The sequence below is a fragment of the Ursus maritimus genome, unplaced genomic scaffold (genome assembly GCF_017311325.1).
Source record: "Ursus maritimus isolate PB19 unplaced genomic scaffold, ASM1731132v1 scaffold_4, whole genome shotgun sequence".
NCBI classification, from domain to species: Eukaryota; Metazoa; Chordata; class Mammalia; order Carnivora; family Ursidae; genus Ursus; species Ursus maritimus.
The window spans coordinates 65107145-65129204 of record NW_024426552.1 but is presented as its reverse complement, the minus strand read 5'-3'; the positions used below and the strand labels follow the sequence as shown (position 1 = coordinate 65129204).

Here is a 22060-nt window from a genome sequence, read left to right as displayed (position 1 = left end):
GGGGTTGAACTGCAGTTAAGTTAAATATTAAGCCCTGGTTTGGTGATACGGCCTAGCATAAGTGACTCCATCATCCGTCTGCACTTTTCTTTTTAACACAGTCAACCAGACACTTGATTGCTCTTTTCAGGGATGGTGTAGAATAAAATTTTATGGATATAGATGATTTCTAAAGACTTTTCCAACTGTTGAGGTGGGTGTGGGAACAGACTCTAGGGTAGATCACCCCACCAATTACCTTTATTAATTCCACTGTTTCCAGCAAGATTCAATGTAGATTCCTTCTGGGCCCACTTTGATTTCAGACATTTCACTATCTATAAGTAGCTGAACACAATTGGCAAGAAAGCCTCACCTCTCAAAGAGTCTGGGGTGGGGGCACAAAATAGGTAAACTAAATGCTATTTTCTGACAAATTTACTTTTTTTCAGGCTTTGGTTTTCCCAGCCAATTTGCAGCTGAATTTTAGGTAGTTTAGGTCACCCTGATCTAATCATTCCAAAGTAATTTTTCCTTTTCTGTCATTGCTGTCAGGGAAGCCTCTTCCAGTTTCTCATAGAACCCCTATTCCCTGTAGGAAAATCTTCCTTCTGTGATTCTTTCTGAAGCAGGGCCCTAGAACAGTTTCTCACATGGGGTCAGTCCATTGACTCCCTCAGTATATGTGAAATTGTGTATATGTGTGCATTTCTCTGAGGAGAGGGGTGTTGGCACTCATCAGAATCCCAAAGGGGTATTATCTATAAGATTAAGAATCACTTACACAAGCCTCTTCTTAGGTAAGCAAATCTCTGTTTTTTGTTTCTATATAGCATGTCTTTCAGCTGCCTTTAGTTAAATTCCAAACTGAGGTGTGGTGGATTGTTCAACAAGGGCCAGATTATTGGAGGCCTCTTCTAAGTTCCCCGCTCGGACCAAGAGCCTTTCCCTCCTGATCGTAGAGCACCCTCTGCTCACTTCTATGAAGAGCACTTGCCACGTTATGTGAGTTCATTTATGGGACCGTCTTCTGTTACTGGATTTGAGGGGTAGCCCTGCGTTGTGTTAGTTTTTGTATTCCAAACACTGAGCATCATACCAAGACCGGAACCATCTACCCGTAATAAGCCAACAGATTCTTCTTTCCCTCCCAGGCAACGAATGTTTTAAGTACTTAACTCTGAGCCAGGCATTGGGTTAGGCATTGGGAATACCTGCGTGGAGCTTATGGGCTCTGTCCAGAGGGACATGATCTTTGCCACTCCTTGGAGCGGCTGTGTGTGAGCCATATGCGAATGCATTTACAATAGTGCTGACCCTACGAAAACTTCCCCTTTGTAACAGACGTTGGTTATATGCACATAGTCCACTACTTTCCTTACTCAAAACAAAAATGAAAATGCTTTTTCTAGTGTTCCTCAAAACCACTTTGAGTGGTTTTCTCTTTGACTACAGCTGTTAATGGTTTGTCTCTTAAAATAGAAAATGTAGCTGGAAGATACTGATAAAAGAAGTGTCAGCATTTAGGCCCAGGTTCTGCACATAGAAGTGTTTTTTGGTTTATTTTATTTTTTAAACCTTGATAGGAAAAATTAATGATTTAAAAAAACAAATAGGGACGCCTGGGTGGCTCAGTCAGTTAAGCGTCTGCCTTCCGCTCAGGTCATGATCCAGGGTCCTGTGATGGAGCCCTGCCTCAGGCTCCTTGCTCAGCATGGAGTCTGCTTCTCCCTCTGTCCCTCCCCCTCCCCCTGCTCATGCTCTGTCTCTCTCGCTCTCTCTCATGAATAAAATCTTAAAAAAGAAAAGAAGAAAAGAAATAGAGGGGTACTTGGCTGGCTTAGTTGGAGGAGCATGTGACTCTTGATCTCGGGGTCATGAGTTCAAGCCCCACATGGTATAGAGATTACTTAAAGAAATAAACCTTTAAAAAAAAGCAGAAATAGAGGAAAACCTTTTTTTTTTTTTTTTTAGATTTTATTTATTTGACAGAGACAGCCAGCGAGAGAGGGAACACAAGCAGGGGGAGTGGTACAGGAAGAAGCAGGCTCCCAGCCGAGCATGGAGCCCAATGTGGGGATCAATCCCAGGATGCTGGGATCACGCCCTGAGCTGAAGGCAGACGCTTAACAACTGAGCCACCCAGGCGCCCCAGAGGAAAACCTCTGTGTCTGGTTCACTAGTATGTTCTTTTTCTTTTCTAGCTTATACATACTATAATTTATGGATTTGAGTTTATGTCACACTACATTTATAGTTTTCCAGTTTTTATTTAAAAGCAGGAAGCCTGGGCACCTGGGTGGCTCCGTCAGTTAAGCGTCTGCCTTCAGCTCAGGTCATGATCTCAGGGTGGGGGGATCAAGCCCTGTATCAGGCTCCTTGCTCAGCATGGAGTCTGCTTCTCCCTCTCCCTCTGTCCTTCCCCCTGCTCGTGCTCACACACACACTCTCTCTCTCTCTCTCAAATGAATAAATAAAATCTTAAAAAAAAAAAAAAGGCAAGAAGCCCCTTATTCCAACCTAAACAAGAGCAGAGCAGTTTGTTGAAAGCAAGAGGCTTTGCTGCTACCCCCTGTCCTGTAAAGGGATGCCAGGGAGCCTGGTTTGAGAACTGCTGGACTAGATGGTATTTATGGGTCAGTAGTTGGCTAGGGCATGATTTGTCCACAGAACAAGGCATAAGGAGAGCCAAGTCGAGAGTACCGTGCTGTCTCTGTTTTAAAGTTCATTTCACTTAAGGAGTTCGTGATTATGGGGAGCATAGCAAATCATCTATGGATATGTATTTCAAAAGATACGCAGTCCCTACCCGGAGGCTCTGATTTAGTAGGTGTGAAATAAGGCTCCAGTATCTATAGTTTTAAATAACTCCATTAACCTAGGAGAAGGCTTTTTTAATGCCCCTAGAGTGTAAAAAGTTAACACACTAGTTATACCTAGAAATATCTGCACTGCTTATAGAGAATATGGCTTTCTGGCTTCCTGAGTTGAACTTCAGAGACTTTTTTATTTTTATTCTTTTTTTACATCTTTTTAAGTTTTTATTTACATTCTAGTTAGTTGACATACAGTATAATATTAGTTGCAAGTGTACAACATAGTGATATAGTAATTCCGTAAATCACCAGATGCTCGTGCAAGTGCACTCCTTAATGAGTGACATTTTAACTTTTAGAATACATGACATAACATTCTGTTCATGTCATCAGAGACTTTTGGTAAAACTTCTGTTTCCATTGCTGTTTCCATTCTACTGTTCCTGCTGTCTGAAACACTCGTCCCCTAGATATATGCATAATTATGTCTGTTGTGTATTTTCTCTCTCCAGCCTCTAAAATGTAAGCTTCACTTGGGTGGGCATGTTTGTGTTTCTTATTCACTGATTCATCACAAGAGACGAGTCAGTAAATATTTGTTGAATAACTGCTAATGGTGAGGTACTTCAGGTATGGTAACGGTTTAAATGATTTCTTGGACTGCTCTGAAAGTTTAACCTCCTCCATCTATAGCCTTTTCTGTAAAAGAGTATTCCAAGTGCCAAAAAACAGACGTGCAAGTGAAAATGTGTAGCACTACCATACAGCACATTTGGTTGGTTCTTGACGGGCTGTAACTTTATTTTCAAAACAGGATGTGATATGGTCTGACTTTGGGTTTCCTGGAAGAAATGGACGGGAAAGTACGTTGTGGATTGGCTCCATGGGGGCCCATACACCCTGTCATCTGGACTCCTATGGTTGTAACTTAGTGTTCCAGGTACAAGGAAGGTAAGGCACAGGTGCATGCATGAGTGTGTGTGTGTGTGTGTGTGTGTGTGTGTGTGTGTGTGTGTGTGCTGCACAGGAAGAGGATCAGGCAGGTGCCAGACCCCAAGGTTTAGCCCCAGCCCCACCCTGTCAGCCTGCCTCATGACCAAGACGGATCTGTTAACCTACGGTTCAGTTTCCTCCTTTTTGAAGTAAGGAGAACAGTTCAAATGATGGTTTCCATGTGTGTCTCTCAATCATGATCAGGATTGCCTTCAGAAACCTGATCCTAGAGCTCCAGGATTCCACTCCCAGTTCAGCTAGATACTTGTCTGCTTAGCTCTGTTATGTAAGTCTGCATTTTTAGTTTTCAAAATTCTATTTAAAAGCAGGAAGACCCTTTCTTCAAATCTAAGTAAACAAGAGTGGAGCAATTTGTTGGAAGAAAGCCTTTGCTGCTACCTTCAGGACCCTGAGGAGATGCCAGGGGGCCTGGTTTGGGAACCACTGAATAAGATGGTATTTATGGCCCCTTTCAAGTCTAAATGTTAGTCTGTGCCTACATGTAGACACAATGCAGTATCTTATTACTTTAGGTAAGTTCTTCTCCATCTGTCTGTGAACCCTAAGATACATAGGGTAAGTCGGGCAATACTTTTGATAGTCCCTGGTTCCAGGATTTCCATGAGAGTTCATGAGTTTCTGCTGGTTGGAGGAGGTTCTCAGAAGGTTATATGTGTAGCCTTATTTTCTCCCAATTTGTGATGCTCAAGTCTCCTTTCCTGACCTTTTGGAACATTCACAGGACAGTACGGAGGGAAAAGCAGAAAGGCCATTTCCAAGTTCTCAGACCCTTTAGACATGAAAAGGATTATGAGTGGATCCAAAAGAAACAGTGAATAAGTATGTGAATAGATTTCACGGGTGAATTATTTTGAAAACTATAAAATGTATAAGGCAGTCCACTTCTGGATTCATTAAGTCCTTATCAAAGGGCCTAGGACGGTTCAGGTGCATTATTATGTGTTGTGGGTGCCACAGTGAATCAACTGTGCATGGTCCTTGCCCTTAAGGAGATAATAGTCTGAACCTTAAACTTGGTAAGGGAAGTATCATTGTAAGAGCTGCTTTCCACATGTTCTGAATTGGGAAAGAAATTCAGTTGGGAAAACATTACCAAAAAATACCTGGGTTCTTTCTGTGACATAAAATTAATATAACTTTATTTTAACTTTGTAACGAGCATATTTTCTGGTCTCATAAAGCTCTGGAATAGTAAAATCACTATTCAGTAAATCCTCATGGAGGAGGTACCATGTGTTACAGTAGGAATGGAGGTGAATGAGTAAGACACTTCTCTGCCCTGAGAGAGTTATAGTTCGAGGACTGGCGAGCCCACAGGCAGTGTGATAGAGGGCAGAATGAGCGTGCTCTTAGGGACGGTTTCTTAGAGCTGTGGGACTGGAAAGTAGGAGAGACGCTGTTCCTGTTGGAGAGGTTAAGGAAGATTTCAGAGAGGAGCTGCTGTTCGTGATGGGCTTTGAAGGATGGGTGAATGTTCAAGACACGGATGGGAGGAGCAGAGCCCTAGGAAAGCATGTGGTGTACAGAGAAAGAACTCTATGGAACACCTAGTGTAAGTTGTGCATTGGAAACAAAGGCAGGAAAGGGAGGTTAGAGCCAGAAGTTTACTTTTAGGCAAATAACCTCTTATTCTCTTTCAGCATGCAGGACAGTGAAACGTTTTTTGATCGGGGGATGGCATGGTGATTGACTGCCTTTTCTGATTAATAAGAGAAGGATGCATATGCAGTTGACCCTTGAGTAATGAGGGGGTTAGGGGTACCGACCCCCACACAGTTGAAAATCCACGTATAACTGTTGGCTCCCTAAAAACTTAACCACTAATAGCATACTGTTGCCTGGAAGCCTTACCAATAACATAAACAGTCGATTAACACGTATTTTATATGTTTTATGTATTATGTACTGTATTCTTACAGTAAAGTAAGTGAGAGGCTCCTAGATGGGCATAATTGGTTGAGTGTCTGACTCTTGGTTTCAGCTCAGGTCATGGTCTCAGGGTCATGGAATCCAGTCCCGCATCAGACTCAGTGCTCGGCCTGGAGTCTGCTCGAGATTCTTTTCCTCTCCCTCTTCTTCTGCCCGTCCCCCTGCTCACATGCTCACTCACTCTGTCTCTCAAATAAATAAATAAATAAAATCCTAAAACAAATAAGCTAGAGAAAAGAAAATGTTATTAAGAAAATCATGAGGAAGAGAAAATACATTGACAATACTGTTTTACTGTAAAAACACCTGCACATATGTGGACCCGTGCAGTTCAAACCCCATGTTGTTGAAGGGTTGACTGTATATTACATTTTAAGTGGAGCAAAACAAATTGTATGGGATTGTCATCTTTATGGCTAGTCCTGTAGGAATGCAGCCATGAGGCAGAGGTAGGAGCTGGAACCTGAAGAGGTCAGGAGCTCTGTGACCTGGTTCTGGGTCCACCACTAAGCACTAGTCCAGTGAATGACACGGAGCCAGCACTGGGTCCCTTTTCCACTACTTTGAAAGTAAAATTAGACCGATGATCTCTTAAGAGTTCTTCCAGCGCTGACATTCTAAACATAGTAAATGCCAAGAGTTCTCCCAAACTAGTCATAGCTACGCTGGAATGGAGCAGCTCTATCTCTAAGGCAAAATAAAACTTTAGTATCTGCTTCTTAGTTTGAAAATAGCAGCCAACTGGAAGACACACGTGGTCCCACTGTAACGGCAAGGGGTCACTAAAGAGCTTTAAGGCTTTTCTCAGAGCTAGTTCTCTTCCTCTCCCTGTCCCTGCCCTGTCCCTCTCTCTCTCTGCTTCCCCATCTGTGTATTTTTGTCTGTCTTCCTTTTTCACACTTCTCCCTTCTTTGCCTCGATATCCCCCCTCTGTTGACTTGGAGTATGGGTGTGTCTAGTGTCTTGTGATTTAAGATTTATCACCTCCATTTTCGCAAAAATTTTAAGTGGCTAAAACATTTTGTAGTTTTCTCTTTTTGAAAATTCCAATATTACACCACTTTTTAGTTGGTGGCATCATTTGTGCATTTCTCTTCCTTATGGATTAACTTAACACAGGTTAACTTAAGACATTTACATCCCAAACGGGGAGGAGTCTGGGAACTGTTTGGCGGGTAGCAGTATGGTTGGCTGCTCTGTAGAAAATAAGAATACAGATATCTGAAAGGGAGGGATTATTTAGGGTAGCTCTAGAATCAGGGACAGAATTGACTTAAGAGGAGGTAGACTTTGATTTGGGATAAGAAAGAATGATCTGAAGGGGCACCTGCACCCCAGTGTTTATAGCAGCAATGTCTACAATAGCCAAATTATAGATAGAGCCCAGATGTCCGTCAACAGATGAATGGATAAAGAAGATGTGGTATATATGTACAATGGAATACTACTCAGCCATTAAAGAAAATGAAATCTTGCCATTTGCGACAACATGGATAGAACTAGAGGGTATTATGCTAAGCGAAATAAGTCAGTCAGATAAAGACAATTATCATATGATCTCACTGATACGTGGAATTTAAGAAACAAAACAGAGGATCATAGGGGAAGGGAGGGAAAAATAAAATAAGACGAAATTCGAGAGGAGAGACAAACCGTAAGAGACTCTGAACTGCAGGAAACAAACTGAGGGTTTCTGGAGGGGAGGAGAGGAGGGGGATGGCATAACTGGGTGATGGACATTAAGGAGGGCATGTGATATAATGAGTACTGGGTGTTACATGCAACAGATGAATAACTGTACGTTAGCAACTAATGATACAGTCTGCGTTAACTAGCTTGGTAACTAATTCATATCTTATTTTTTTAATTAGGAAAAGATGGCATCTCTTTCCTCCTGAAGACACTCCTTTCCTTTATCCGACTAGAATCCCTTACGAAGAATCTAGTATATTCAGTAAAATCAATGTTGTCAATCCTGATTTAAAACGTTTTCCTCAGTTCTGCAAAGCTCGAAGACATATGGTTACGCTAAACCCAGGACAGGTAACGGGGGCCTTAAAACATTGATGACCTGTCAGTACATGCCCCAGCTATAACTTCTTTCATGTCCTTATACCACATGCCTCCCCACCAATACAAATGAGAATGATTTTCTTCCCTGCTGCTCTCTGCTGTTAGAAGACTTCAGACACAAAATTCTCAACTTCACAGGTCATGGAACTATGGGAAGAGGGAATATAGCTCTTTCTACTGGTACAGAGGAGAATGACTTTGGAGGAAAACAAGAACTCACAGTCATTTTTTAAAAAATAGATTTTATTTATTTATTTGAGAGAGAGTGCTAGAGAAAGCACGAGCCGGTTGGGGGGAGCAGCAGGGGAAGGGAGACAAGCAGACTCCCTGCTGAGCAGGGAGCCCAGACACAGCCAGACCCCAGGACCCTGAAATCATGACCCGAGCCAAAGACAGACACCTGACTGACTGAGCCACCCAGGCGCCCTGTACAGTCATTTTTAATAATGTTAAGAGAAAGTGTCAGGGTTGGGGCGCCTGGCGGCTCAGCTGTTAAGCTTCTGCCTTCAGCTCAGGTCATGATCCCAGGGATTGAGCCCCGCATTGGGCTCCCTGTTCTGCGAGAAGCCTGCTTCTCCCTCTCACACTCCCCCTGCTTGTGTTCCCTCTCTCGCTGTCTCTCTGTCAAATAAATAAATAAAATCTTAAAAAAAAAAAGTGTCGAGGCATGGGCACTTGAGCACCTCTGGAACATCTATTCGCAGTTAATATCTTTTCAACTTTACTAGAACCCAGACACGTAAGTGCAGTGGGAATGCATCCAAGTGGCGGGAGAACAAAGGCAGAATGAACCGAGAATGATTTGCTTTACGCAAGCATGGATGTTCCCTTTATAAAGGACTGTCTCCGAAACATTGTCCAGTGGGGAAAATCACCTCTACAACACTGGCACGTGCCGTCTGGTAGTTTATTAACGATATGAAAGGCTTTCTTAGTCTCTTTAGGAAGTTTTATTCCCCCAGCGATTCCTCTCCCCTACCTGTTTTCCTTCCTTTGCCCCCTTCTCACTGCCTCGTTTCCCGTTCCTCCACACGTGAGTGCTCCAACGCCAATAATTTGACTTGAGCAACTTCAGCCTGTTAGCGGTCACTCCCCAGGCACCTGTCCCCCGGCCTCTGACAACCCCTCATCTATTTTACGTCTCTGTAGATTTACCTAATCCGGACGTTTCACTTACGTGCGGGCGTACAAGTGGCTTTCCGGGGCCGCCTTCTTTCACATAGCGTAATCCTGCGGAATGTTACCAGTACTTCAGTCCTTTTTATGGCTGAACGTATTTCATTGTGATGCGTAGACATTTTGCTCATCCATTCATCAGTTGATAGACATTTGGGTTGTTTCTACTTTTTGGCTATTATGAAGAATGTTGCCATAGACAGTGGAGTACCAGTTTTTTCAGTTCCCTTGGTTATATACCTAGCAGTGAAATTGCTGGGTTCTGTGGTAACTCTGCGTTTAAGTTTTTGAGGAATTGCCCAGCTGTTTTCCATAACAGCTACACCATTTGACATTCCCATGAAGGAATGTGTGAAGTTCTGATTTCTTTGCCTCCTCACCAACCCTTGTTATTTTCCATTATTCCTGTTATTATCATAGCCATTCTAGTGGGTGTGACATGCTTGGTAATTCATTTTTTCTTCTATTTTAATAGCCAGATTTGAATGTGCGGTTCTGTCTGTCCTATCAGTGTTCCTTACATCCTGCTCGTTCTTTAATCTACGAACAGCTGGCTCCCTCTCTTAGCCTTGTATTGAAATTATCATCTGATGGGACATATATGACCTCCTCATGATGAAATGCAGTAGCCCTTTTTAGGGCTCAGTTTTCCTAAAAGGTGCGCTCTTCCCATCTCCTAGCTCCACCTTGCTCGTAGCAAGTGCCACCCGTTTTCTAAATCTGAGGCCCCAAAAGCTTTGGATCATCCCATCTGCTCTGCTCAAACTTCCATGGGTACTAATCTCGTACTGAGTCTGGACAAATGCACTCCTTCTTGACTCTGGCTGTTGCTTTTGTTTACTATGCCTTGCTGTTTAGATCTTCACATTTAATAGTTGGACCACTGTAAGAATTTTCTGTCCTTCCCAGACTCTCCCATAATGTTGCCATTTTAACCATCCCCCTACTAAAAATTTCTTAGTGGGGCACCTGCGTCCTTCAGTCAGTTAAGCATCTGACTCTTGATTTCAGCTCAGGTTGTGATCTCAGGGTTGTGAGATGGAGCCCTGCATCAGGCTTCACGCGGAGCATGGAGTCTGCTTAAGATTCTCTCTCTTCCTCTGCCCCCCACCCTCTCCCTCTCAAAAAATAAAAAATTCTTAGCAACTCCTTAATGCTTACAGAATAAAATACAGATACTTTATTCTGAATTCAGGGCCCTCCACTGGCCCTAACCTAACTCTCCCACTTTATCTCCCGTTACCCCATCTGCAACAGTAAGACCGACCTACTTGCTGTCCCTTAACAGTCCCACCCGCCTTGCCAGCACTACCTCTTCCTCCTGGCATGTCCTCATTCTTTGCTCTGTCTGCATTCTCTCCTAACCCTGGTTCAGACCACACTTCATCCACACCAGGCTGCCCCTGCCCTCCCTGGTTCATGCTGTGTCTCCCACCTCTGAGGTTCCCCAGCAGTGTCTGCTCCTCTGAGTCACCACTTACTCAGTGCCCCCTTTCTACGTACTGTTTCTTCATTGGCTAGACTTTACGCTGTGAGAAGACAGAAGTGACTTCCTCTAGGTTTACCTATGCCCTTTCTCAGAATGCATTCAACTATTTTTCAGTAGAAAGGAGGAAAAGCTAGAATCTCAGAGTCCTTTACTAAGAGTTAAAAGGCAGGCAGAGCAGGTTCAGGATTAAGGAGAGTAGAAGGTGGAGAAACTGTCAGTAGCCTTTGCAGAAAATGTGAACTTGTTGGTTAAAAAAATAAATAAAGAGATTGTGGGGTTTTTCTTTTCTTGTTTCCCTTTCCAACAGCAGTATTGCTATAAATTCATATGTATTCCTAGCATTTTCAATTAGGGTCTGATTCTGACATGAAAACAAAATGTGCTGTTCTTGTGCTAACTTACTTTTTGTTTGCTTTTCAGGTTCTGTTTGTTCCCAGACACTGGTGGCATTACGTAGAATCCACTGATCCTGTCACTGTCAGTATAAACTCATGGATTGAGCTGGTACTTTTTTTTTTTTTTAAATAAATGTAATCCCTGCTTGTAAGATATATGTAGCCTATCTGTAAAACTTGGTGATTAATTTTAACCAACACTCTAGTATTACTTTGGTTCATTATGCCATAATTTGTGTATTCAATGCCCCGTTAAGGGGTGTTTAGATTGGAATTAGGATTTTCAGTGATGCACCATTCTCTTTCTTTTAAGAGCACACGTTGGGCCCTGATGTTGGTGTGCAGGGTCTTTTCCCTTAGCTAGTGTCATTAGGAGAATGGGGTCGGGCCTGTCTGGATCTGCTGTGTATGTCCCACATTGCCAGTCCTGTCCACGCCCAGATGGACTGGAGATAACTGCTTCTTGGTTCAGAGCCCTTATTACTAATTGCACAATTCTCAGTCCTGGCTTATGGCTGCCCAGTGAGGCTCAATGAGGCTTTCATTGCACCTGTGCCTCTTCAATCAGAGGCTCTGATGGCATCTCTGCTGTCCTGTACCCAAAGCCTGATTGCATCTCTATTCTCTCCTCGGCTGCTGCCTCCTCCCCTTGGGCTTTCCTCGTCCTTTGGTCATGGGGTGGCTTTGGCATAGGTGGAGTGTCGGGGAGACTGTAACAGGAAGCTGCACTGTCAGGGCTTAGCGAAGAGGTGTAGCCCTCGGGGGTTAAGTGAGATCAGTGGACTCAGTGACTCAGTTAGTTATTTAGCTGCTGGTAGCATGCCGAATTGTAGTTGGAGCAAATGTGAACATACAGTCCGGTCCCAGTCCAAAGTCACGTCTACAATAGTCCTGGCGGTGCTTCGCTTCTCAAGGTAGCTCTCTTCCTTGTTAGACAGTGGAGCTCTCACCTGCCTGCTTGTCACTGTACCCATTATTTCTGAAACTATACCGATTTTTTTTTCTTTTTGAAATATTTGACGATACCTGCCATGTGTCCCTTTAAACTTTTCTTTCCCAGGCTCAAAACCTCTGGTTTCTTTAATGATGTTTTTTATATGACTTTTTTTCCCCCCGGACTATTCACCATTTTGGTCATAGACTTTGGAACCAGGCAGGTTTAAGTTACAGGTCTGTGCCTTTGTTAGCTGTCTAACCTGGATGATCAGTTCATCTCGTCAAGCCTAGGTCTCCTCACTTGCAGAACAGGGATTATAATTGCACCCACCCCAGTGGCATCTAATCCAGTGCCAGGCACATGAGACGTGTTTAAGAACAGAAACTGCTATGAGGAGGAAGAACTATCATGTCAAGAGTGGCCTCTTCATGTATGAATACCAGGGGCCTCAGTTCATGAGATATAAGGTCTCTACGTCACATGACTTAGGTCCTCAGTTTCTTCAGTGCTGCTTGTAATACTGCATTAGCTTTTGTAGGAATCTTGTCTTGCTTTGGGTTCGTACTCAGCTCGAGAATATCCCTGCTTTCTTCCCTATGGTCAGCTGCCGTGTCAGGTTGCCCTCCATCGTGAAGCTGTAAAGCTGGTTCTTTAACCCACATCCCGCACTTCGCACCCTCTTTTAGCTGTCATCATGTTCATTGGAGTGAGTATTCCAGCTTGCCAAGGTCATTTTGAGTTTGATTCTCTTCTGTGCTTTTAGTAAACTCCTTCAAGCGGGCCCGTGCCCTTTTCATATGTCTTCGTTTGTCTTGGGATGTATCCTTGCTTTCTAGTACAAGAAGATACCCCAGGATTGCCTTGGACTTTCCCTGCCTCCAGCTTGGAGGGCGATAATTTCTCCAAGTGGTCATGGTTCCTTTTAGTGGGAATGGTATTTAGAAACTGAGACTGGGGCTCTAAGGCTCTTGTTTGTTACTGTTGGCATGTCGCTGTTTCCAGAACTTTAAATGATAAAGCTAGAATATGAGATAGATAGATAGATAGATAGATAGATAGATAGATATGGATATATTTATAGTTCTAATTCAAGGTTAATATTATAGATTTTTTTCCTTATTTGTTTCTGTATTTTTATCTTTTCTCTTACACTGAAAGTCCATATCAGTCCTAACAGTAACATCTACTATTTGCTATATTCTCCCATATATGTATCTATATCTATATATATATTTTTCCCCCCCCTTGGAGAGGAGGGCAGAGGAAGAGAGAGAATCTTAAGCAGGCTCCATGCCCAGCATGGAGCCTGATGCGGGGCTCCATCTCACAACCCCACGATCATGACCTGAGCCAAAATCAAGAGTTGGACACTTAACCAACTGAGCCAACCAGGTGCCCCACCCGTATATTTTTTAAGATGTCAAATTTACAATTTCAAAATTCTAATATTATTATTACTAATCATAAAACTTGCAAATAAAGTGTAAGATTTCTTTTTGATCCTTTTTATCGTTAGACTGTATCCCACCAAGGGGCTACAAAGTACTGTGCTCAGAAATCATTGTGGGGGAGCCTGGGTGGCTCAGTCGTTAAGCGTCTGCCTTTGGCTCAGGGCATGATCCCGGCGTTCTGGGATCGAGCCCCACATCAGGCTCCTCTGCTGGGAGCCTGCTTCTTCCTCTCCCACTCCCCCTGCTTGTGTTCCCTCTCTTGCTGGCTGTGTCTCTCTCTGTCAAATAAATAAATAAAATCTTAAAAAAAAAAAAGAGATCATTGTGAAGGGATTGTTTTCACTTGTGGTTATGTTACTAATTTTAGGTAGGTTTGTTTCCGTTTGTTTTCAGCACTTGGTTTTACTTTTTTCCTATTTTGACCTCATTTAATATTTGAATATGTAAAACCTTTAACCTGTTAAAATGATATTAAAAGTATCCTTTATATAGAGAAGTCTCCTTTTCATCTCTGTCCCCTCCACTCCATCCGTCTCTCCTCCCTACCTCCCACCACAGGGCTCTGTTTTTATCCATTTAGTTCATCATTCCATTGTGTTTTCTTTGTAACATCTATGTAAATAGTTAAGTAAATAAATATATTTATGTATGACTTTATATGTGAATAAGAATATAAACTTTTATATATTTGTTTCATATGCTTATTCATACATAATCGTTCATATTTCCTCTCCTTTCTTAACACAGAAAGTAATAAACTACTATTCTGCACCCTGGTTTTTTCACATCACAATGCTATGCTGAACTTGACAAATAATAGTACAGAGAAATTTTCACTTTCTTTCCAACAGCTGTGTAGTTGGAACCCCATATAGTGGGGTGCACCATCATTTATTCCCTGGCTCCCGTGTGGATGGACATTTGCGTTATTTCCAGTCTTTCGTAATTAGAGATAATGCCAGTGAATAACCTTGTGTGTATGTTGTTTTATATTTGCTGGAAGAGTGTCTTTGGGGAGAGTCTTAAAAGTGAGTTAGCCAAAACATGAGGTAAATGTCTCTTTTAATTTGGTTAGGCTTTGCCAAATTCCACTTCACAGTGATGGTGCCATTTTGCGTTTCCATCAGTAGCATACGAATGTGCTTCTTTGCTCCACAGCCTCACCAACAGGATGTGTTGTTGAACTTTATTGCTTCTGATTTTTGAATCATAGCTAGAAAAACCTTCCCCTCTTCAGGTCATAATGGAACTCACCCATGTTTTCTCGTAGTTTGGATTGTTTCATTCTTGAATCTTCAGGTCTCTTATCCAGTTAGAGGTTTTTACTACTGTGTAGTGTAAGGTTGAGATCTATTTTTATCTTTTACCAAATGACAATAGAATTGTCAGGGACATCATTGATTTTAAAGTCTGTCTTTTCGGTGGTGATTTGACATATTGCCTTAATCATATACCAGATATCTAACTGTACTTGGGGTCTGTTTCTTCAACTGGCCTTTCTTCACANTCTTTCAACACTTCCACCCTGTTTTATGAAGAGAGGTCTTATAGGATGTTTTTAGTATCTATAGGGTCAGAAACCTTTTCTTTTGCAGTGTTTTCCTGGCTCTTCTTGAATTTGTCTTTTTGTATGATCTTTAGAATCAATTCATCTAGCTTCAGGGAAAGAATGATTGATATTTTTATTCCATATATATTAAATTTTATATAAGCTGTATGGTGTCGAATTGTCCTCTCCAAGAATGAGATACCTTTCTTTTTGTCCAAGTCTAGTTGTCTTTGTTCCAGGAGTGTTTTAAAGTTTTCCTCACATTGGATTTGCACATTTCTTTTAAAGGTTTATTCCTGACTGCCCTGGTAAGTGAGGTGAGGGTCTTCTCTTCCATTATATCATCTGAGTGGATATTGTTTGTGTATATGAAGGATATTGATTTTTGTGTTAATTTGAATTATTTTCTTGAGTGTAGTGATTTTTTATTGACTTTCTTGGGTTTTCAGGTTTCTCTCAGATTATCTGAAAATTAAGATACTTTTACCTCTTCCTTTCCAATTTGTTTTCCTGTATCTTATTTTCCTTTGTCTAATTACACTAGCTAATACCTCTAAATTGATAATAAATAATAATGGAGATAGTGGGCGTCCTTGTCTTTTTCAGATTTTAGACAGAATTCTCTAGTGATTTTTCTTTAAGTAAAATGCTGAATTTGTGGGTAAATTGTATATCTATCATGTTAAGTATCTGTCAATTCATTGCTTTTTTTTTTAATCCAGAAAAGGTGTTAAATTTTATTGAATGCCTTTTAAGCATTGGTGGAGATGATCATATAATATTCCTCTTTAGTAAATATCTGGGATTGGAGTAAATTAAATCAATGGATATCCTAGTGTTGATTGAGCCATCCTTAATTTCTGGAACAAATCCTACTTGGTTGTGATGTATTCTTTCTTAATGTACTATAGAATATCATTTGTTCATATTTTATTTAGATTTGAATTCACCTGGCCTCAAGAGTCTGAAAGCCTTCACTATGGTCTTTTCAGAAGCTTGTTACATACCATTTATTCAGCTGTCTCTCAGAGAATTTTCCGAAGGATTGGTGTCGTTGAGTATAAACAAGTTATGAGGTAGTACTTACAAGTTTGGTACCAAAGGACTTGATGCTGACTTAAAGTGGATGATTTCTGTCCTTCACCAAACCAGGACTCTCATTTCTTCTTTAACTTCTGTGTATGTCACAGTTTGAAGACCATTCATTCGTCCTTGAAAAACTGGCATGCAGTCTAGGAGCTGAGTAATTGCATCTTCCTCTGTCATGTGTTGCTTTTACCCTTGTCTCTTCAAGCACTGAACCATATTTTTTTCTTGTTGCCAAATTTAACTCCAAAAACCCTTAGGTTTTAAAACCGACCATATTCAGTACGGTAACTCAAGCTAAATGCTGACTCTGGTATTCTTGTCACAAGTCACATAGATTTGGGGTTCAGGTGGTACAACATTCATTTCTTCTCCGTTTCTCTGTTAAAGTGGTGCAGATTCTATTTTAATATACTCCAGAGAATAAAGTATATTCCCAATTCTTCTCAATTGTGCCTTTTTTAAGTGCCGTTTCTCTTAGTATTCTTCCTTATTCTTTTAGTATTGAAATGTATTTATTTTATTGGTATTTTTTCCAAACTTAAAAAAAAGTTTGTTAATTTTTAAATGCTTTCCTCTTGCTCTAATAATTTTCCCATTATTATGTCCTTCATTGTATGTATACCTAAAAATAATATGTATGTAACATATTTGTAGTGGTGTAATTTTACTCATCCCTCCACTCCTCTCCTTTCTGGATAAAAGTGTGTGGGAGGTACGGCCTTCCAGTTATGGAATGAATAAGTCACAGGGATGAAAGGTACAGCACGGAGAATATAGCCAGTGGTATTGCAGGAATGTTGTATGGTGACAGGTGATAGCTATGCTTGTGAGCCCAGCATAGTGTCTAGAGCTGTTTTATCCTGATGCTGTACACCTGAAACATGTAACATTGTGCATTGATTATACTTCAATTAAAAAAAAATTTCTTAGAGGTTTTGAGAGCTTCTAGGAGTTTTACTTCTTTAAAATTTTACTAGCTTTGGGGCGCCTGGGTGGCACAGCGGTTAAGCGTCTGCATTCGGCTCAGGGCGTGATCCCGGCGTTATGGGATCGAGCCCCACGTCGGGCTCCTCTGCTGTGAGCCTGCTTCTTCCTCTCCCACTGCCCCTGCTTGTGTTCCCTCTCTCGCTGGCTGTCTCTCTCTCTGTCAAATAAATAAATAAAATCTTAAAAAAAAAAAAAGATCAAAAACATCATATAAAAAAATAAAATAAAATAAAATGTTACTAGCTTTAAACAAATGCAGCTTTTTAAAAGCCTGTAAAGAAGCAAATGGACTATAGGGGCACCTGGGTGGCACAGCAGTTAAGCGTCTGCCTTCGGCTCAGGACGTGATCCCGGCGTTATGGGATCGAGCCCCACATCAGGCTCCTCCGCTGTGAGCCTGCTTCTTCCTCTCCCACTCCCCCTGCTTGTGTTCCCTCTCTAGCTGGCTGTCTCTATCTCTGTCGAATAAATAAATAAAATCTTTAAAAAAAAAAAAAAAGAAGAAGCAAATGGACTATAATAGAACTATTTTAGGATCCCAAATAAATGCATTTGAATACTCTGTGGAAAAACAATAAAGTGTACAGTTCAGAAATTATATGTATATTCAGGAATTATGCAATCATACTATAATCAATTTTAGAACATTTTCACTAACCTAAAAAGAAACCCCCTGTATATGAGTAGTTGCTCTGCCATTTTCCTCTGTAGCCACAGGCGATCACCAGCCTATTTTCTGTCTCTATAGATTTGCCAATTCTGGAATCCTATAATATGTGGTCTTTTGTGGCCAGCATTCTTCACTCAACATTATATGTTTTCAGGATTCAGCATATATCAGTACTTGATTCCTTTTTGTGGCTGAATAATATTCCATTGAATGGATATACCACATTTTGTTTATCTACTCATTGGCTGGGGACATGTGGGTTTTGTCTACTTTTTGCAATTATGAATAATGCTATTATTAACATTCATGTACAAGTTTTTATGTGAACGTATATTTTCATTTTCTTGTGTGTTCATCTAGGAGTGCAATTTCTGGATCATATGGGATAATAATGGATCATAAAGACAGGTCAGGAGGCTGGAAACTCAGACAAGAGTTGAAGTTGCAGTCTGGAGTCTGAAATCTGTAGGATGGCTGGCAGACTAGAAACCCACTCACTCAGGATTTCTATTAGAATCGTTTTTGGTTTTTTTTTTTTAAGATTTTATTTATTTATTTGACAGAGAGAGAGACAGCCAGCGAGAGAGGGAACACAAGCAGAGGGAGTGGGAGAGGAGAAAGCAGGCTCCCAGCAGAGCAGGGAGCCCGATGCGGGACTCGATCCCAGGACCCTGGGATCACGCCCTGAGCCGAAGGCAGACACTTAACGACTGAGCCACCCAAGCGCCCCTCTATTAGAATCTTGAGGTAGAATCCCCTCTTCTCTAGGAAACCTTAGTTTTTGCTTTTAAGGCCTTCACCTGAGGTCCACCTTCATTATTGAGGATAATCTTCTTTACTTAAAGTCAACTGATTGTACAGGTTAATCGCATCTACAAAGTATTTTCACAGCAACATTTAGACTAGGGTTTGACCAAACAACCAGCCTAACCAAATTGACTAATAAAATTAACCATCACATATGGCAACTCTGTGTTTAGCCTTTTGAGGAACTGCCAGGCTATTTCCAAAGCCATTTACATTCTTACCAGCAATGTGTGAATATTCTGATTTCTCCACATCCTTACCAACACTTGTTATTATCTCTTTTTATGATGGCCATACTAGGGTGAAGTGGTGTCTTACTGTGGGGATTTCATTCCTTTTCACTGCGGTACGCTACGCTCTTGGATTAATGTATCCAGATTTATTGGTTCTCTGTTTTGTTGATGGATAATTGAGTTATTTCCAATTTTTTGCCTTTATAAATAGAATATTCTTGTACACATGTGCAAGAGTTTCTCTAAAGAATATGTGTTTCTCTAGGATTAGAATGCTGGTCTCTCAAGTTTACAAGATAATGTCAACATATTTTCCAAATGGCCCTACCGATTTGCACTCCCACCATCAGTAGTCTGTCAATGCACATTTCTCTACCACTTGGAATTATCAGACTCTTTTTTGCCAGTTTCATCAGTTTCTCAATTTGCATTGCCTGATTATTCATGAGGTTAAGCATATTTCCATGTTTATTAGTCATGTGGTTGCTCTTTTTTTTTTGAAATGCTGTCCTCGTGTCTTTTGCTCATTTTTAAAAAATTGGATCATTTGTCTTGTGTGTGGATTCTTTATTATTCTGGAGATTAACCTTGTATCAGTTTTATGTGCTACAGACATCTGGTTTGGTTTTTTTCCTCTTGTGGCCTTTTGATGAACAGAAGTTGTTGATTTTATTTTATCTATTTTTTTTTAAAGATTTTATTTATTTATTTGACACAGAGAGAGGGAACACAGAGGCTGTGTGAGAGGAAGAAGCTGACTCCCCGCTGAGCAGGAAGCCTGATGCAGGGCTCGATCCCAGGACCCCGGGATTGTGACCTGAGCCGAAGGCAGACACTTAATAGCTGAGCCACCCAGGCACCCCAAGAAGTTGTTGATTTTAATGTAATTTATCACTAATGCTCTAGTTTATGCTTATTGTATCTTTAAAAAAACATATTTGGATTTTTAGCCATTTCATTCTTGTGGCCAAGCATATTTATTATAATTTTTCTTCCATTCCTCAATTAGCTTATCGAATTCTATAGGTATTATATAGTATATAGTGCTTTTAAAAAAAAATTTAAACATGTCAACAAATGGAAAAGATTGGAAGAAACATCACAAGGTAGTTCATACTTAAGGCCTGTGTCTTCCAGACAGGATAATACTTCAGTGTGGTCGGTGAAATATCCCACAGCTCTTCTAGATGGCAGGTGCTAGTGAATACATAAAAGTTGTGATCTTCCAACAACATATTCATTCCTTCTCTAATGAAGTTTATATTAATAAGAGAATAAGACACACAATTAATAGAGACTCTACTGCGCTTTAAGCCATGAGACATAGAGACAAATGAAAACAATGTGCTTTTTTAATCTTGACTCAGGAAGAGGACCACCAGGCCCGGGTAGAAGAGGCAATCACACGCATGATTGTGTGTGCCCTGAAGACTGCAGAGGACCCACACAATACCGGAGCTTGGTTAAATCCGACCGAGGTGGGCCACTTGTGGTGTTCATCATGGCAGTTAGTTTCTTGGGATCAGTCAACCCTGGCTGGAACATTTGTTTTCTAATTTATGTAAGTGCGTATATCCGTTCTACAGTGTTTTTCTTTTTCCTTAGGTTGAGGAAACATCCCATGAAGTCAATTGTCGCTACTTAAATAGAGCCGTTTCTGCCCTTTTGGATCATTACAGAACATCTAAGGTAGCAGAAATCCAAGCACTGAGAACAAGTAGAGAGGGCGTGAAAAAGGAGGGATCAGATGTGCACGATCGCACGGAGGTGGAACAAACAGGTGGCCAGGACTTAGTCTTCGGAACAGGAAAACAGGAGGCAGCAAGTCCCTTTGGCCCTGATCTAGTTCCTGTAATACTGAGTTCTGAAGAACTACCCTCAGAGAGAGGAGGTAGATTTGAAGGTGATGGTAAAGACTTTGTTGGCAAAGATGGAGAACACTCTGGAAAATTGCATTGTACCAAGAGGCAACGAATGATGAGTAAAAGTGAGGATGCAATTGTGGAACCAATTGCTTCAAATAGTAGTATGGCTCCTTCTCAAACATTCATTTCTACAGATGACCTGCTAGACTGCTTGGTGAATCCACAAGTAACCAGGATAGTGGCACAACTTCTGATACAAGGAAGAAGTTTGCGGTTCTAACGAAATGACTTTTAAAACAGTACTTTAAAAATATTTTTTAAGTAGTATGATTGTTAAATAAAAGACGGAAGAACAAAAAGTTAAATTGCACATGCTTGTAAATGCTCTGGTTCTTACCTAATTGTGTTTCAGTCTCTTGCCCCCTTCATTCATGAACATTGCTCTTTGGCCCAGCTGGCTCTTTATTAGTTGTTAGGCCTTCTTTCTTAAGTGACTTTGCCTTTCCTCTCCCATCTGATCCTTTTAGCCGATCTCAAATGTAAGCCCCAGATGTTCTCAACAGAAAGTAATCTCTTGAGCAGTCTCAAGCAGAGGTCGGCCTGCTGCTTGTCTTCGTAAATGACGTTTTAACTGGAGCACAGCCAGGCCATTCGTTGCACGTTGTCGATGGCAGCTTTAGAGTTTGAACAGTGTCAGAGTTGAGCGGTGACTAAGACAGTGTGGGACGCAAGGCTGAAAATACTGTCTCTCCCCTTAGAGCAAAAGCCTCATGCATCCGTCGGGTGGCTTCTTGCCTTGATCTGAAGGGATCACACTTGTGACACCTGCAGAATTCTCACTGGCTAACCCCTGTCATCCAGAGCACCATACCAATCATGGAAAAAGTAGGTAGGGGTCAGTATAAGGCCTCCTTATGGAGGAACTGGGACATCTAGGAACCCTGGTGCTGGGAAGGAAAAGCACCGAATGTTACTGGCTCCTGCAATGGACTAAAGGTTTGGTCTAGTGAAATTGAGCCTGGTCTCATTACATTTGCAAGAAGATCTGGGGATAATTATTACCATTACTGTCAAAGTAAGAATTTAGAAATTAGAAAAGCATATGGATCTCTGAGTAACCATTTGTCAAACATATATAACAAAAGGTAAGCAAAGTAATCTTTTAAGATGAACTGACTACTGGCTCCATCCTTGTCAGTTTTCAGACTCAGGGTATCAGTACATCCAAAGAAAGTATATGCCTTCTAGCAGTGAGGGAGGTGTTATATGAACTTGCCCAGGAAAAGAAGGGTCTGGAGGAAACCCGTCTGTAGCGCTTCCTACCACTTGACCACTATATACCTGTTTGTTTGGTTTACCTGTTTATTTGATTATTGCTTATCTGCCCCAACCAGAACGTCACTCCATGGGGTGTGGACTTTGTTTCGATTATTCACAGAGCCTTGATCAGAGTGGCCAGCTTATGGTAGGGGCTTGTTAAATATTTGGCTGAGTGGATTATAAAAGGAAGAACTTGTTGGCAACACTCCATCAAATACATTGGGGTAGAGGATGTTGTCGCCAAGGGTAAGATGTCTTTTTCCCTTAGTAGTTAGATCCTT

General features: G+C 41.3%; 1 protein-coding gene across 1 annotated transcript in view; it reads left to right on the top strand.

The window, feature by feature from the left end:
- Positions 1-20829, top strand: part of HSPBAP1 (HSPB1 associated protein 1) — a 57547-nt gene extending 36718 nt beyond the window's left edge. Inside the window, exons 4-8 of the mRNA XM_008708156.2 lie at positions 3610-3746; positions 7610-7781; positions 10897-10980; positions 19962-20072; positions 20200-20829. Coding sequence (XP_008706378.1) covers positions 3610-3746; positions 7610-7781; positions 10897-10980; positions 19962-20072; positions 20200-20739 — 1044 coding nt within the window. The 3' untranslated portion in view covers positions 20740-20829. The remainder of the gene's footprint in view (positions 1-3609; positions 3747-7609; positions 7782-10896; positions 10981-19961; positions 20073-20199) is intronic.
- The last annotated feature ends 1231 nt before the right edge of the window (positions 20830-22060 follow it).